The sequence below is a fragment of the Protomyctophum bolini genome (genome assembly GCF_963924005.1).
Source record: "Protomyctophum bolini genome assembly, chromosome: 16".
NCBI lineage: Eukaryota > Metazoa > Chordata > Actinopteri > Myctophiformes > Myctophidae > Protomyctophum > Protomyctophum bolini.
Window position 1 is genome coordinate 17,797,019 of NC_137877.1, and position 17,200 is coordinate 17,814,218.

The 17,200-nt window shown below is 45.3% G+C and overlaps 1 protein-coding gene across 2 annotated transcripts in view; it reads left to right on the forward strand.

Moving 5' to 3' along the window:
• The window catches only part of tmeff2a (transmembrane protein with EGF-like and two follistatin-like domains 2a), a 133,739-nt gene that overhangs the window by 116,417 nt on the left and 122 nt on the right, over nucleotides 1-17,200 (forward strand). Inside the window, exons 6-10 of one of the 2 annotated variants that reach the window (XM_080785745.1) lie at nucleotides 7,605-7,753; nucleotides 10,745-10,804; nucleotides 11,284-11,410; nucleotides 14,827-14,985; nucleotides 17,144-17,200. The exon at nucleotides 17,144-17,200 is cut by the window's right edge and continues 122 nt beyond it. In XM_080785745.1, the coding sequence (XP_080641871.1) occupies nucleotides 7,605-7,753; nucleotides 10,745-10,804; nucleotides 11,284-11,410; nucleotides 14,827-14,985; nucleotides 17,144-17,200 (552 nt within the window). The remainder of the gene's footprint in view (nucleotides 1-7,604; nucleotides 7,754-10,744; nucleotides 10,805-11,283; nucleotides 11,411-14,826; nucleotides 14,986-17,143) is intronic. The other variant, XM_080785746.1, reaches the window with a different exon arrangement.

The window sequence follows — 17,200 nt, forward strand, 5'->3', positions numbered from 1 at the left end:
CATGTTCGCTACCTAAATCCGGTCGCCAACCTTAACGCATGTTCGCTAACCTAAATCCGGTCGCCAACCTTAACGCATGTTCGCTAACCTAAATCCGGTCGCCAACCTTAACGCATGTTCGCTAACCTAAATCCGGTCGCCAACCTTAACGCATGTCCGCTAACCTAAATCCGGTCGCCAACCTTAACGCATGTCCGCTAACCTAAATCCGGTCGCCAACCTTAACGCATGTTCGCCAACCTTAATCCGTCCGTTTTCCACATGTCGGTCCTATGGTATGTTGGACAAAAGTCTGCACCCCCTTAATTTGTATCATTGGTAACACCTGTGGAGGAAGTATAGGGAAGAGGCCCAGAGTGTACATACTGTGTACATACTAGAGCCTATTTGAAAATAGACATTTGGCGTATTGTGAGCTTGTAGATCTGCTATTTATGTCAACATTTTAACAACATCAATCTGGCGGGGGTCCCTATATTTCCTGCACAAAATACTTTCAGATGCAGCCAGGCCGGATGCAACCCGTCTCTCTCTCTCTCTCTCTCTCTCTCTCCCCCCATGTATACTGTATCTCTCTCGCCCCATTCCTTTGAAAGGATTACAGTGAAATTGGAGTCTGAGGATTATGAAAATCAATGTTACATTGAGCAGAAATGAGGGAGAGACTGCAACCGTGCGAGTGCATGTGTGAGACTGTGAGTGCGAGTATGAGTTAATTTGTTTTTGTTGTGTTTATAGAATAAGGGACAGTGTGTGTGTGTGTGTGTGTGTGTGTGTGTGTGTGTGTGTGTGTGTGTGTGTGTGTGTGTGGTTGTGTGCGTGCGCGCATGTGCGTGCGTGTATGTGCATGCGTGCGTCATGTGCGTGTGAGAAGTGACCATTTAAGGACTGCATTGACCGCATGCAGCATGGAGTCAGCAGAGAAATCTGAGGTTTTGAACGAAACGCATCCATGTTAGGGAACTAATCAATACAACACATCCTGTTACACGCACGCACATAGCACTATACTTATGAGGACAATAGTTTTAGGATGGTCATTTTATAGGCTAAATGACATTGGTTTGCAATCTGTAAAAACCTTTTTTTAAACGGAGACGAGGAGACAATTATCATTATGAATAGATAATGCTACAACGATCTCACCTGCTCATACAGTAATTAATAATCAGCGTCATAGTAGAGGTATACTGCATCAGAGATTATCCATCCATATAGCACCAGTGGTGGAAGTACTTACTTAAGTACTGTACTTAACTTTTTCGCTGCTATCTACATTTATAAACGGTACCTACTGGTGTTATCTTCACGTATGTTCGTAGACAACCGTATACTCCATATATGAAAGCAGCGACCGCCAGTTTACCTTTTAGCATTGCTCCGGTTAGTATGGAGATTTTTAAATCCAGCTCCATTGAGCCTCCATTATAGCAGGATTTTCAAAAAGCTGTATCTCAAAAAGTTGGAGCGCTGTCCATGGTGAGTCTGTCCATGGTGAGCCTGTCCATGGTGAGCCTGTCCATGGTGAGTCTGTCCATGGTGAGCCTGTCCATGGTGAGTCTGTCCATGGTGAGTCTGTCCATGGTGATCCTGTCCATGGTGAGTCTGTCCATGGTGAGCCTGTCCATGGTGAGCCTGTCCATGGTGAGCCTGTCCATGGTGAGCCTGTCCATGGTGAGCCTGTCCATGGTGAGCCTGTCCATGGTGAGTCTGTCCATGGTGAGCCTGTCCATGGTGAGCCTGTCCATGGTGAGCCTGTCCATGGTGAGCCTGTCCATGGTGAGCCTGTCCATGGTGAGCCTGTCCATGGTGAGCGCTGTCCATGGTGAGCCTGTCCATGGTGAGTCTGTCCATGGTGAGTCTGTCCATGGTGAGTCTGTCCATGGTGAGTCTGTCCATGGTGAGCCTGTCCATGGTGAGTCTGTCCATGGTGAGCCTGTCCATGGTGAGTCTGTCCATGGTGAGTCGCCGCGCACCCGACCATCATAAATAATGTGAGTTTGTATCGCATCGCTGAGCACATATGGTTGTAATGATAGCATCATAACAAAAGCCCGCAACTCCCTGAATAACCCGGAAAGGAAACAAGCATCATAGAGTTAGAGTGGACGGGTGGCATCCCTTACGTAGGTGTGTGTACGCTGCCACCTAGGATCATAGAGTTAGAGTGGACGGGTGGCATCCCTTACGTAGGTGTGTGTACGCTGCCACCTAGCAGCACATTCCTTACGTAGGTGTGTGTACGCTGCCACCTAGCAGCACAGAAACAGTTACGTTACATTTTGAGGTATTTGTACTGCACTTGAGTATTTCCAATTTCCAATGCCTTACTTCCACTCATTTACATCTTGAATTCAAATATTGTACATTTACTCCACTATACAAAAAAATATTTACACAACATTATTTTTCATCAGTGTGGATGCTCACATACTGTACTTATCATTATGGTTATAGTGTTTGGTGTGAACCACTGTTGTGTCGCACGCACGCACGCACGCACGCACGCACGCACGCACGCACGCACGCACGCACACACACACACACACACACACACACACACACACACACACACACACACACACACACACACATACACACATACACACGCACACACATCTCTCTGTATCTCTCTTCCCTTTTCTCACCTGCATGTGTGAAAGGAAGTGGCCGTGTGAGTCACAGCGACTCTCACACCACCTCATGCAGGCATTACTGTGAGTGTGTGTGTGTGTGTGTGTGTGTGTGTGTGTGTGTGTGTGTGTGTGTGTGTGTGTGTGTGTGTGTGTATGTGTATGTGTGTGCGTGTGCATGCACGGCAGCATGTTGACGCAGTGCAGTGTGCAGCATTAGTGCCTGTTGAGGTGAAAGTGAGAAGCCTCGTTAATTATTCATGAAGTCCACACATGACCCCCCCCCCCCTCCCCCCCAACGGATCGACCACGGCCACTCCCCCGTCTCGTTGCATGCATGCGTGCGTGTTGCATGCATGCGTGTGTGTTGCTTGCTTGTGCATTTGAGCGTATATGTCACACAATCACGTACGTTATAGTACATCTGATTTTAGTTCACGTGTGAACATTAGCCAGTTTTGGAAAGCAACATTTACTGCTACTGTATTTAAGAACACATGTCCCGGTATACAAGAAACGGTAATATAAGGAGGATGAAGCTCTTCATTTAGTAAGGTGCAAAATGTATCCATATTTCGTCACCTCCTTAATGGTGTGTGTGTTGTCTCGACCGGTTGTTATTGTTCTCTGCGTGGAGCATGAGAAGTACAGGCCGGCGCCATTACTGCGACTGCTATAGACTCCGTGCAATAAGTGTTGTTTGATCAGAAATGCTGCCTGAGATGGGGATTTGGAGTCTAAAGTGCGTGTGCACGCACATGTGCACGCACAATCAAGATGGCGCAGTCCAGACTTATGGCAACCAACAGATCTGAATGTAAAGCAGGAAAACGATATGCACATTCCAGTTTCAGAATACGGTGCTGGACCCAAAAAATTACTGAATGAAGAAAAAAGTGGAATGTCCTCACACAATATAATTCTGCTCCCCGTCTTTTTTATTTCAACCTATAAATACAACAACGTTTCTTTCGGATCAAACACATTACTAACCCTAACCACAGTAACCGGCCACGTAAGTTCCCTAACCTCATATCAGTCTTTGGCCTCGTAGGTTGACAACGCACGTCGTCGTTGTCAAAACAGTAGCCGTGATCAACCACACAGAATGCAGCCTAAAGTTTCACTTTAGTACAAGTGGTACATTTATAATGGATGCTGCTCACCTGAGCTGATGAGCTGATGGGGTGTGGAGGGGGGGGGGGCAGCCATACCATACCATCACACGTTGTGAGTACAGTACGGCTTCTTCTGAGATGTGTATCCGAGCGAATCATCACGTCATTCATAGTCGGCTGATGCTGAACATTATTGGCTCGCTGCGGAGACGCTCGGCTGCACACGTTTTCAATCTACATCAGAGTCCCCTCACCTGATGATCGTGAAGGTGTCCGCGCGTGCAGGTCTTTGCTGCTCACACGTGTGTGTGTGTGTGTGTGTGTGTGTGTAAAATAAATGCAGCAACACACCTTTTCGTGTGTGAAATGGTGGGTGGGTGGGTAACCTCGCCTCACCAGGCTTTCCACCGCCTCGGAGGAAAGCCTGGTCTCTGTTTCAAAAGTCTGTATGATCCGGGCTGGGGCCGGATGATGTGGTTATGTCATGTTGTAGTATTGTTTTGTAGTCGCCAGACATGATGAACAGGCGGCGACAACTTCCTTTTCCCTCTCAATAAAAGCTCTCGCTTACGAGAGCTTTTATTGCTTTTAATCAAACAGGAAGCAACAAACAGCTTCCTGTTTGTTGTAGGAAAACCATTGCCTTCAACATGACGTAAGCATATCATCCGGCTCCAGCCCGGATCATATACCGAAATGAAATGGTGCCCAGGCTAGTGGGTGGGTGGCCGGCCTTTATGCATTTATCTCGGATTCTGTTCCCACATTGCGTTCTTTGGTCAAAACGCTTTATTCAACGGCCATATAACTAAAGGGTGAAAGAAAATACGATCGTCCGCTCCTCCACACAGCGTTGGTTCACTTCCGGTTCACGCCGCGGGACCCGCAGGCCTTCAAAATAAGGGTCTTCACTGAAAAAACGCTGTCAGTGGAGGAAGAATTTATTAATACCTGGCATTCAATTTGTTAACAGAGTGGTTTTCAACCAGTGGTCCAGTGAACCCTAAAAGGGGTTCCCGTCCTGAAGAGGTAAAACACCAAAAGGGGTTCCCGTCCTGAATGGATAATTTACAAGTCTACAGGATTTGAGAATGTAGAATAATTGTCATTTTGATGGAATTGTGGACAAAATCGTATCCAACGACAACAACATATTCTACGTTTTGGGTCTTAGAGGCTAAATCTCATCAAATGGTGGTCCGTCCGTGGCTCAAACGTAGATTAAATAACGGACCTTGATATGAAAATGGAGATACAAGGCCTCTTGCCGACGGCGGCGATATGCAAATGCAGCAGTGCTGCTAGAGTGAAACGTCTACTCTGTGCTATACAGCGGGGCTGGGCGCCAGGGGAGAATGAAGGGGCTGCGCTATAGCATAATGACACATTTATAATTACAGAACCGTGTTGTTCAGTGCTACTCAGCAGCCACTGTCATGGGACCACAATTCTGCTGAACAGGCCGGCACAGCAGGCCGGGTCGCGGCTGCAGGCACACGTAAACACACACACGCGCACGCACACTCACACATGTGTTCGCTCATTGTCATTCAGGCCGAAATCTCGCCGACGTGCAGACAGACACACATGTATGCATACAAAGTAAGTAAGTAAAATGTATTTAAGAGCCCCTTTCACAGACATCAGAGTCACAAAGTGCTTAACAACAATAAAAGCAAAACAACAATAAAACAATAAAGCAAGGAGGCTGAGCAAGAAATCAATGCAGGACTAAGGCCTGTCTGAAAAGACAAAACAGTAGCACATACATGCACGCACAGAAGCACAACACACATGCTGTAACATGTATACTGTGTAGTACAGCCGTTGCCTCTCATACACCAATACTGCACAGTTTTTATACCTACTGTAGTGTCCAAATTCTTCTCTCAAGTCTAAAACTTTTTGGGGGCAAAAATACGTTTTTTGACTTTTTGATTTAGAAGCATTGTAAACCCTGCTTCTAAATAGGCTATACACGGTTTAATAGTGTGTCTGCATGCATTGCACACGTTCATGCAAATGCACACGTGTGCGCGCACAGTCGCACGTGTATTATGGGGCGTCTCCCCACTTATAAGATGTCATCAGGGTGATATAAATACTGCCCTGCGCCCCTCGCTTCGCCCGAGTGTGATATTGTTTTTATAATAAAGATAAACGGTTTCAGACATAATGAGGTTATTGTGGCGCAACAGCAAATTGGCGAGCTTACTAAAAGCTAAAGAAGGCAGCTAGCACGTACACTATGCACCTGAACGAACGCAGATAAATGAATGCATATCAACACTGTCACTCAACACTCAAAATGCAATTTCTGCTTCACGGAGGCAGGTAATGGAAGTGACAGTTCAATATAGAAAGGACAACAGAACAATGTATCTTTCCACATCCTGTGGCCACTTGCAAAGAGACATTTGTGATAATGCCAGTCGCTCCACTGCATTATTCCAATGTTTAGATTTTTTATTTATTTTTGTCTCCAGTCTCGAATTGGTGGCAGAACAACTTGAACTTGATTTTTGTTATACAATTCGATACAAGATCTCTGGTGTTTGCATTAATTATAGTCTGTCTACTTTGCATTTAAAATATACAATACAATATTCCTTTTGCAGTGACTGAAATATTTTCCCTTTATAGCAAGTGAAATTACTATTGAGGGTTCTCCTCAATAGTGACAGACAGACTGACTGACTGACTGACTGACTGACTGACTGACTGACGGATGACTGGCCTCAAACAATAACAACAGTCAGTGTTCTGTATGGTCAAGGCTGGACACACTGGGTATGTTCATGTTGCCTGCTGTGCTTTAGTAGTTAGTTCAGTCCGTAAATTGGGCCTCCAGCTCTCTTTGTCATTGTCCGTGATTAGACACAAATTAGGAACACCTGCTGCTTAATTAACCCTGCCACTGCTCCTGAGAACCCCCACCACACCTTTTATTGAAGGGCGACTTTGCCGATTTTGCACCCAAATCCCTTTTAATCAAGTTAAATGTCACACAGTGTAACTACAGTATATAAAGAAGTACATTAAAGACTTTCTGTGGATAATGGTGGTACTAACATGTGGCTCCCGACATGTGCGGCAGGTTAAAACTAACCCGTGGCTCCTAACATGCGTGGCAGGTTAACAACTAACCCGTGGTGGTTGGAGTGTGGGGCGAAGGTTCACTCCCTGATTAGATGGGGCTCAAGTTGGGCATGCAGATGGTTAACAGCCTTGCAGAGCTTCTCTGGGCCATTCCCAAAGTCTCGGGCTAAAGACGGAAGATGTTCAGCCTTCTGCTCCGGGGCCCTGTGGACATCACAACTCCCTGCCTGTGGAGCGCATGGCACAACGGCAAAGACATTCTTAGCTTTTCACCACGTAAAAACCCACTAGCCACCAGGGGTCTTATAGTTGACTAACACTAATGGAATAGCCACAACTGGAATATAGGCCTATAGAGTATTGCGTTGCTGTCGGGCAGAAATCACCTATCTTATCGTATTATTTTTCAGGAATTGATTCACACTACAGTGTCACACAAAGGCATCAAAAGTAGCAGATCTGTGTGCTTGAAACATGACGTGTAACCTGTTTTGAGCTTGTAGATCTGCTACTTGAATTTGAAACATTATGAGCTTTCCACCTGACAGAGGCAATAGGGTCTAAGTTAAGTCTCAAAATGGACTTTTATGAACAGTATTTTTATGATTGCCCGTCAATTTATATCTGTTGTTTTGTGTGTGTGTGTGTGTGTGTGTGTGTGTGTGTGTGTGTGTGTGTGTGTGTGTGTGTGTGTGTGTGTGTGTGTGTGTGTGTGTGTGTGCGCGCGCGTTCGTGTGCATTTGTGCGTGTCCAGGTGTGTGTGCAACATTGACTGCTCCCACATCAGCTTCAACCCGGTTTGTGCGTCGGACGGACGATCTTATGACAATCCCTGCCAGGTGAAGGAGGCCTCATGTCAGAAGCAGGAACGCATAGAGGTCAAATACCTGGGTCACTGCCAAGGTCAGTCCTCGCGCACGCACGCACACACGCAAGCACGCACGCACGCGCACACACACACACACACACACACACACACACACACACACACACACACACACACACACACACACACACACACACACACACACATGTGATATGCACATACTATATTGCATCATTCTGTAGAATACAGTATAAGGGTCCATTTGGAACCCCCTCAAGGAACCACGAGGGTCCTCCCCACTTTGAGACCCACTGGTGTCTCCAGTGAGTCAACATGTACACTATCAGCAACCTGTTTTACCAGACTGAAACAGAGCCTTCATTAGCATCCTTAATTGGTACTGTAACACATTTGAAGGAAGTAAGGGCCGATTCATACTCCTATTTTACCGCTGTTTCGGCGCTGTAGTGCCGAAATAATTTCGGCTCGTCAGAAATTTTCAGTAGCACCGAAGAGCCGACTTTAGGACGGTACCCGCCCCCCCCCCCCCGAACCTCAAATGACGTCAAATTGTAGGCTCTACAGAGCCAAACCGACTTTTATTCAGCTCTAAAATAGGAGTATGAATCGGCCCTAAGGAAGAGGCCCAATTTCTTTCCTATACGGCTCTTCATTTACTTTTTTACCACCTTCTAGTTTTTGTTTTTTTGTTTTTCTCAAATGACGCTACAAAACAGTTTTCAGAAAAACAATGTTGGTTTCAGTGATTTTCAAACTGTTTCATGTCAAGGACCCCAGCCATTATATATGTAATTGGCCACCGACCCCCATCTGAAAATATGTTGTTCCAGAAGCAAAGACACATATAAAAACCAGATTATTTATAATAACACCCCATACCTCTTTCTGCAAATATATATTTCATCTCTTTTCTTTCAGTTTTTGTTTCACCTGCAGTGAGTGAGTGAGCGAGTGTGTGAGTGTGTGAGCGAGTGAGCGAGTGAGTGAGTGAGTGAGTGAGTGAGTGAGCGAGCGAGCGAGCGAGCGAGTGAGTGAGCGAGTGAGTGAGTGAGTGAGTGAGTGAGTGAGCGAGCGAGCGAGTGAGCGAGTGGTCTTTGCCATCTTTTCATCCCATCTTTTTCACTTCTGTCCTACCATCCTCGTCGATAATCTCATCATCTCTGAACCCTTTTGGGGAAATGCGTTGGTGAACCAACAGAGGAAACACAATCGATAGAGGCCAGATTAGGATTGAAGCTAATATTTTCCGGCCAGTATAAAAACAGGAAGCCTGTACAGTATGATTGGAGGAGGGGAATATTCCGTTCTGTTCTATTCAGGGGTAATCAATATGTCCGTAAACATGGAAATGTGTCCGTGACTAATGTTCTTTTTCAGGAGTCCAACTAGTACTAGTGGTTCTCAAATGTTTTATTTTCAAATACCCTCATAACTCTGGGAGTTATAAATGGTAGTAGACATTGGAACCATAAGGGTTTGTTCCAACTGAACACTCTCAGAGTTACAGGCCTTCTATGGTCATTCAGGGCTATAAATGTGTTTCTGATAATATTATTGTCGACTAATTTTGTATGTCCGTGGCAAAAATGGAATTTTTGCCAGCATGGTGATGAACCCTGATTCAATTCTTCACTACACAGTCAAATGTTTAGTGTTCATTTATCCATTTGTATAACTGTGATATAGTTACACATCTCTGACGTAAATTGATCTGAGTTCGCTCTGTACAACAACTTCTTCCACCCCCATCTACACTACTTACCAATTCCAAAACATAGATGATCTGAAAGTGTAATGTTCCCAAAATAGTGATACTAGGGTTGATTATGAGGGGGGGGGGGGAGACTAAGGAAGAATAAAATAATAATATGAAAAATACATGTATTATGTACATGCAAGGTTTCTAGCCAAAGCAATGCCAATGTGTGCCCCATGTCCCTCCTTAGGCCTTTCTATACAAAGTTCTACCTGTAGTTAATTTACCTTCATTTTTATTGTATTTATTCAGTTGGTATAGGTATAGGGCATTCCACAGGTGTATCCCTTTTGCTGAATAAGACGACTGACCAAAAGCTACCTTGTAGTTGTCATTCGCTGATCGCCTTGTGTTGTTTCTAGCGCTTGTCTTTCTCCCCCGAGGACAAAGTACAGCTGCATGCGGCAACACATTTAAAAATCAATTTGGCAGTTTAATTTTACGCTCTCAAGACTGTTACTATTGTTGAACATCTGCATTACCTAATTTACCAGACGTCTACACAATTCGAGAATGTAGAATAATTGTTATTTTGATCAATGTTTGCCCGTTGTCTCTTAATGGTACTGAGCATGGAATTGTGGACAAAATTGTATTCGACGACAACAAAATATTCTTTAGTCTTACGACTGAGAGGCTAAATCTCATCAAATGGTGGTCCGTGGCTCAAATGCAGAATAAATAATGGACCTGGCCTGAGCATGAAAAAGGTTTAAAACCACTAATTTATGACAAAACACAACAAGTTAGAATCTTATAGAGATAGCTATGAGCTTGTAAATGGACGTTTTTTGCTACTCTTGTGCACAACAAAGTTAATTTATCTATTCCTGGCGACAACATGTACTTTTATTTCAACGGGCCCTATGCACACGCACCATTTTGGAAAGAACTTGATGCCTTTCCCTATTTCGATGTTACCGATGATACTAATGAAGGCTCTGTTCCATTCTGGGTCAGGGTGCTGCTATTGTGCATGTTGGCTCACTGGAAACACTCTGCTACACCAGTGGGTCTCCAAGTGTCCTTGAGTGGGTTCCAAATGGCCCTGTACAGGTCTGTACGCATATATTATGGGGTTCCTTGAAATTTTAAAGATTGAGAACCACTGTACACTAAATGTACGGAGCCTTAATTAGTATCATCAGTAACACCTCCCGTAAGTAGTTATTCTGCATGCATAGAGCCCATTGTTCAGCACTGCAGCTGTGTGAGACATGGCCACGGGGTGTGTGACAGGATTGATGTGACACCAGTTGACCGCGTTTGTACCTGTATGGTCTTTCTTCAGGAGACATCATTACCGGGAACAAGCCTGGCGACGGACACTACGCACAGACAGACTACACAGGTCATCCTTCCTTCCTTCCTTCCTTCCTTCCTTCCTTCCTTCCTTCCTTCCTTCCTTCCTTCCTACCTTCCTTCCTTCCTTCCTTCCTTCCGTGTGTGTGTGTGTGTGTGTGTGTGTGTGTGTGTGTGTGTGTGTGTGTGTGTGTGTGTGTGTGTGTGTGTGTGTGTGTGTGTGTGTGTGTAGTTGTGTTTTTTATTATCCTACTATATAAATAAAGATGGTATGGTGTGTGTGTGTGTGTGTGTGTGTGTGTGTGTGTGTGTGTGTGTGTGTGTGTGTGCGTGTCCATAGGTACAGTGGAATATTTGCATGCACAAATAATCCAGCTCTTTATGCATATAATACGTGCGGCCACTCAAGTCTGACTCAACCATCCAAATCAAATCATTCAACTCAATCATAACACGCTCTCTGTTTCTCTCTTTGCCTCTCTCTCTTTCTTTCTCTCTGTCTCTGTATGTGCGCGTATGTGTGTTCAGAGGAGAAGTCGAACCCCCACAACGACCAGGCCAGGCGTCTGTTCATCCCCTGTCCAGAACACTACAAGAACTACTGTGTCCACGGAGACTGTCAGTACCCCAACCTGCTGGCCCCTCCCTCCTGCAGGTACGCACGCATGCACGTGTCTCCATATTTGACATTTTTGTGTTTTTGAGCGGTGCCTCCACTCCATTACGTAGCTATGTGTGTCCATATGTACCGGTATGTATGTGTGTTCCTATACGTGTCCGAGCATGGAAAGCTGCAACACGGTAACTGTCATTTCTAGGCCGCTTCGGCCGAAAAATCTAAGGACAGTACAGAGCACAATACAATACAATACAATACAATACAATACAATACAATACAATACAATACAATACAATACAATACAGTACCGCAACTATAACAATAACAATATAGCTGCACAGGTGTGATTTTACGTAAATGAACGCCCTATTTAATCACGCTACGGCGTCACACAAAAGCATCACAAGTAGCAGAGATGTGTTTGCCTATAAGCTGGAAGCGTGGCGAGAAGCTTGTAGATCTGCTACTTTAAGCTGGAAGCGTGGTGAGAAGCTTGTAGATCTGCTACTATAAGCTGGAAGCGTGGTGAGAAGCTTGTAGATCTGCTACTATAAGCTGGAAGCGTGGTGAGAAGCTTGTAGATCTGCTACTATAAGCTGGAAGCGTGGTGAGAAGCTTGTAGATCTGCTACTATAAGCTGGAAGCGTGGTGAGAAGCTTGTAGATCTGCCTATAAGCTGGAAGCGTGGTGAGAAGCTTGTAGATCTGCTACTATAAGCTGGAAGCGTGGTGAGAAGCTTGTAGATCTGCTACTATAAGCTGGAAGCGTGGTGAGAAGCTTGTAGATCTGCCTATAAGCTGGAAGCGTGGTGAGAAGCTTGTAGATCTGCCTATAAGCTGGAAGCGTGGTGAGAAGCTTGTAGATCTGCCTATAAGCTGGAAGCGTGGTGAGAAGCTTGTAGATCTGCTACTTTTCATGTTTCTCAATTTGAATCAGTTTTGGACATATGAGGTTTCCTCACAACAGAGACGATGTGAAACACGTACACTTCCAACTCATCTACAGTATGCACTGTGTGGTACGATGTCTCTCTCGCTCTCTCCTTCCTCATCTTCTTCACTAACCTCTCTCGCCCCCCAGCCGCAGTGCATACTGATCAGCTAGCTGTAGTTACAGTAGGAAGGTCTTTGCTGCCCTCTACTGCTCAGTCACGAGACAGGCACAAGCTCAACGTTTCTCCAACTGCCTGATGCTGATCAGTTGAAAAACAAATCTTCATAAATCTTGATTATGTTTCTAGTTTTTCTTTGAAAATGTGCCCGGCATCGTGATGCCAGGGTAACATTGTTTAACAAACATAATAAGACACTAAGACAGTCTACATTCACCATGTATTTCAGTCTGTTTAAAAGGAATCCGCACACAGCTTTGCTTAACACAGCAGTTTTTTTCCCTTTTTTTTTTCTTGACTTTTTTAAGCCTGAGCTCATGATTCCTTCAACAAAGTGAGCAGGGCAGACCGCTTCTCGTCACCTGACAGGGGGTGGGGGTGGGGGGGTCCCCGGGAGGACGTAGGTCACATACCGCGTGGAAGGAACACATTATTCATTCATTCAAACGGTTCCTTTCCCCTCCATCATCATGTTTTTGTGTGAGGGGACACGGGGAGAACATGCAAACTCCACACAGAAAGGCCGTTTCGCCAAACCCCACCTATGGTGTGTGGGCACCCCCCCACCCCCAGCGTATGGCATGTACACTGGACGCTGTCCATTGGGTCCCAAACATAGAATCCCTGGTTTTTGGGTAGCATTGTGATCACTTTGACATTATCGTCACTGTCAGGCAGAAACCTCTTACCTAAAATGTTACTGTTTTTTAGGTCAAAATGGAAAACATAAAAGACCCATCTGAACTGGGTGGTGCTGTACTGTACTGTACTGTACTGTACTGTACTGTACTGTACTGTACTGTACTGTACTGTACTGTACTGTACTGTACTTGTATTTGGCCGCGGACCCCCATATGAAAATATGTTGTTACAGGGACCCAGAAGCAAAGATTTGAGTTAAAAACGTTCGCTCTGAAAGAATATATATATTCAAAGATTTGAGCTACACTACGTTTATATTGCCAGAGCAAAAGTGGGACAAAACAATCTCTCTCTCTCTCTGCACACACACGCACAGACCTATCAATCACACTCAGCCTTGTAGTCACAACAAACACAAGCCACAGATGGCCTCCCAGCCCCTCCGCAGTAAACACTCAAGGTCATGCGAGGTCATCCATCACCCAGCGCCTCTAACATCCGTGGTCTCTCCATCACACACGGGACCTTCATCATGCAGAGGCCGTATAGCGGTCATCATCACGAATGCATAATGACCCTTCTGCTGGACGCTATATAGCCTGTCCATGCATACGGAACTAATCTACCGTCATGTAAACCTAGTGGTTCCCCAAACGTCTCAGGTCGAGACCCAATGGATTTGGGTGGTTGTTGCGATTTCACCTGCACTACAATACGATACTTCACCATTATGTTGTGCTACTGTATGATTAAAACTACAATACGATACTTCACCATTATGTTGTGCTAGTGTATGATTAAAATACGATACTTCACCATTATGTTGTGCTACTACTATATGATTAAAAGAAAAACATAGAATCTTAACAGAACGTATACGTTCCCTAATGCAATTCCAACTGTGAAATCTGTGCTGTTTTCACCTCGTAAAGGAATGGCGGATTCAACCACGCCCAGAAATACCCGTATGTGTGTCTTAAACTTAAAGAATGTCTGTCAGTAACAATGGCTGAAAATAGAGGGTATGTGCGTGACATCATCATCATCATCCCCGGAAGTTATGCGGGATCGGCCTACTAAGTGTCAAAAAACTATTAATCCTGGTCTCTAAAACTACCTCCCCCTGGCCAGCCCGGGCGCCTGATGGAGGGGAAAGGAACTGGTCGGAATAACGTGTTCCTTCCACACGCTACGTCCGGCCAGGGAAATTCCCCCCTGTCAGGTGAAAAGAAGCAGCTTGGACTCCTCATGCATAGAAGGAGGCATGAGGTCAGTCCGCTGCCCCCCCCCCCAGGTTGACAGAGGAACTGTAGCACCCAGGATTACATTCGATAATTGGCACTGGGTGAAAAAACTGGGTTGCAAAATCGTGGGATAAAATTTGATAAAAAAACCAAAAACAATTTTGTGGCATTGGCAGCCCATACATCCAGACAGAAGGGTCTTATCTGATTGTTCAGCGGGCCCCAGTGTGACACTAAGGAGTATAACGTGTGTGTGTGTGTGTGTGTGTGTGTGTGTGTGTGTGTGTGTGTGTGTGTGTGTGTGCGTGTGTGATCTCAGCTGCCATGCGGGCTTCAGCGGGCCTCAGTGTGACACTAAGGAGTATAACGTGCTGTGTGTGTGTGTGTGTGTGTGTGTGTGTGTGTGTGTGTGTGTGTGTGTGTGTGTGTGTGTGTGTGTGTGTGTGTGATCTCAGCTGCCATGCGGGCTTCAGCGGGCCTCAGTGTGACACTAAGGAGTACAACGTTCTGTACGTGGTGCCCGGCTCCGGCAAGCTGCGCTACGTGCTCATCGCCTCCATCATCGGAGCTCTGCAGGTGGCCATCATCTGCGTGGTGGTGCTGTGCATTACCAGGTGAGCTTTTACATCATCTGCGTGGTGGTGCTGTGCATTACCAGGTGAGCTTTTACAGAACAACATAAATGATACAAACCAACAGACTACACAACTACACAACCCTTTGTTGCTCTCACAAGAATGATGCTGGCAAAAGGATTCAAGATAGAAGAGGGTTTATTTGTCACTCACTGATACAGGTACAGTGGTGGCCTGCCGCCTATTGGCCTGCCTGCCTGTTTTTTTTTTTTTATCATGACGGCCCCCTACGATTGCGGCCCACCGGGAATATGCCCGGTATGTCCTATGGCCAGTCCAGCCCTGGCCACCACCGTCAGATGACCGCAGCTGCCTGAGCCTGCTTGGTAGGTTGAAGCGTGGATTCTACCGTGGCCGCTGTCTGCGAGAGGCGCGGAGCTGCACCACCGTTGATGAGATTATTTTTCCAGCTTGGTTGTGACCGCCGGTGCCTGCCGGGTTGAAGCCTGCATTCAACCCGTGCAAGTCGGTCACAACCATGCTAGGAAAAATAATCTTGCTTGCCAACAGTGGCTCGTCGTCGCTATGGAAATACTCCTGTAAAGTAAAAACTAAACAAACACAAAAAAGAAATTGTACATACTGTTAGTACAGTACTTGAGTAAATGTACTGTTAAATGTAATGTTACTTTCCACCACTGCCAGTAACACATGCACACACACACTTAAACATCACATTTGTCCTTCGTACATGTATGCATGAACACATGGTCTCACACACACACACACACACACACACACACACACACACACACACGCACGCACACATGTACGGACCTACATTTCCTATAATTAATGTATGAAGGCCAGGGACATATGGTCACACGCATACACACACGCATGCACACTCGCACGCACACACACACTGTGTGCAGTGCACTAATATATAATGGAGAACGAGAAAAGACGCAGAAGCACGGAAAGGTTTACATTAAAATAGCGGGGCTGCAGCTTTGTCATGTCATTAATCATTTAATGTTTTTATTCCGCATGACTGTACATATATGCATATATATATTTGTTTCCAGTCGCTTCAATCGCTTCACTTTGGTCATGCAGGTCAGCGTTGGTAAAAAATAAAAGAGATCTCCCTGCTCGCATCACGCAACAATTGGCTGTAGACACAGTAATTTACGGTTGGGAGTGTAACCAAATGGACTCGCTCGTTCACCCAAGACGGCTTGCCTCATTCCCGTCGCCTCGTTAGCATTGCCCCGTTCATGCCGCGCCCATTCGTGCCGTAACTGTTCGCACCGCACCCGTTCGTGCTGCACCCGCAACTTCTCGTCTTTGGGTTAAACCTTGCATGTAATCGCGCCACTCTAACTATCCAAGTCTGAACGCAGCTTAAGAGTTCCATGGATGACTTTCATCATTTGGCTCTTTTCCCACTATAAAGGGTTAACCACTGGTTCTCAACCAACGTCATCAAATGGTGGTCCGTGGCTCAACAAATGCCCAATAAATAATGGACCTCGGTTTCAAAATGGTTGAAAACCTCTGACTTAAAAAAGTAAAAGTCCGGAATTAAAATGTTACCTGAGTAAAAGTAAATTTGTGCAAAAGTAAGTACCAAAAGTAGAAAGTAGTAATTGTGCATAATGTCCTGTTTCACAAGTTTTCAACTCAAGATCGACAACATTTTTGAAGTAACTAGTAAATCAATTTGTTTGTAGTGGAGATAAAATAGTTCAAGTAGGCTACCTCAAAATTGTACCAACGTACAATTCCACCTCTGTTCCACTTAGTTCTTGTACTCAAATTGTTCTTTCATCTGGATCTGTAGTGCACTCAACTGACCGCTAGGTGGCAGTGAAAGCAAGAATGCAAAGCAAGTCCCCATTAGTTATTGACCATAATACACCATAACTCCACTGCAACAAATATATACCTGAGAATAATTTTTTTTCTCAGTTTTCTAACCAAGTTATGGTGATTGTAATAATGTGGAGAAAGCGCCTGCTTCAATAGTCATACACTACAAATGTAGCAAAAGAAAATTGTATTTTCACTGGAGTCGTGACCCATATATAACAATTGGTTCACCCACTGTTTGGGAAACGGTGCTCTATAGTGTACTGTATATTCCGTATCTATGTTTGTAAACACCTGAACCCTGTTCCCCTCCCCCCAACAGGAAGTGCCCGCGCAGCAACAGGATCAACCGTCAGAAGCAGAACAACGTGCACTACAG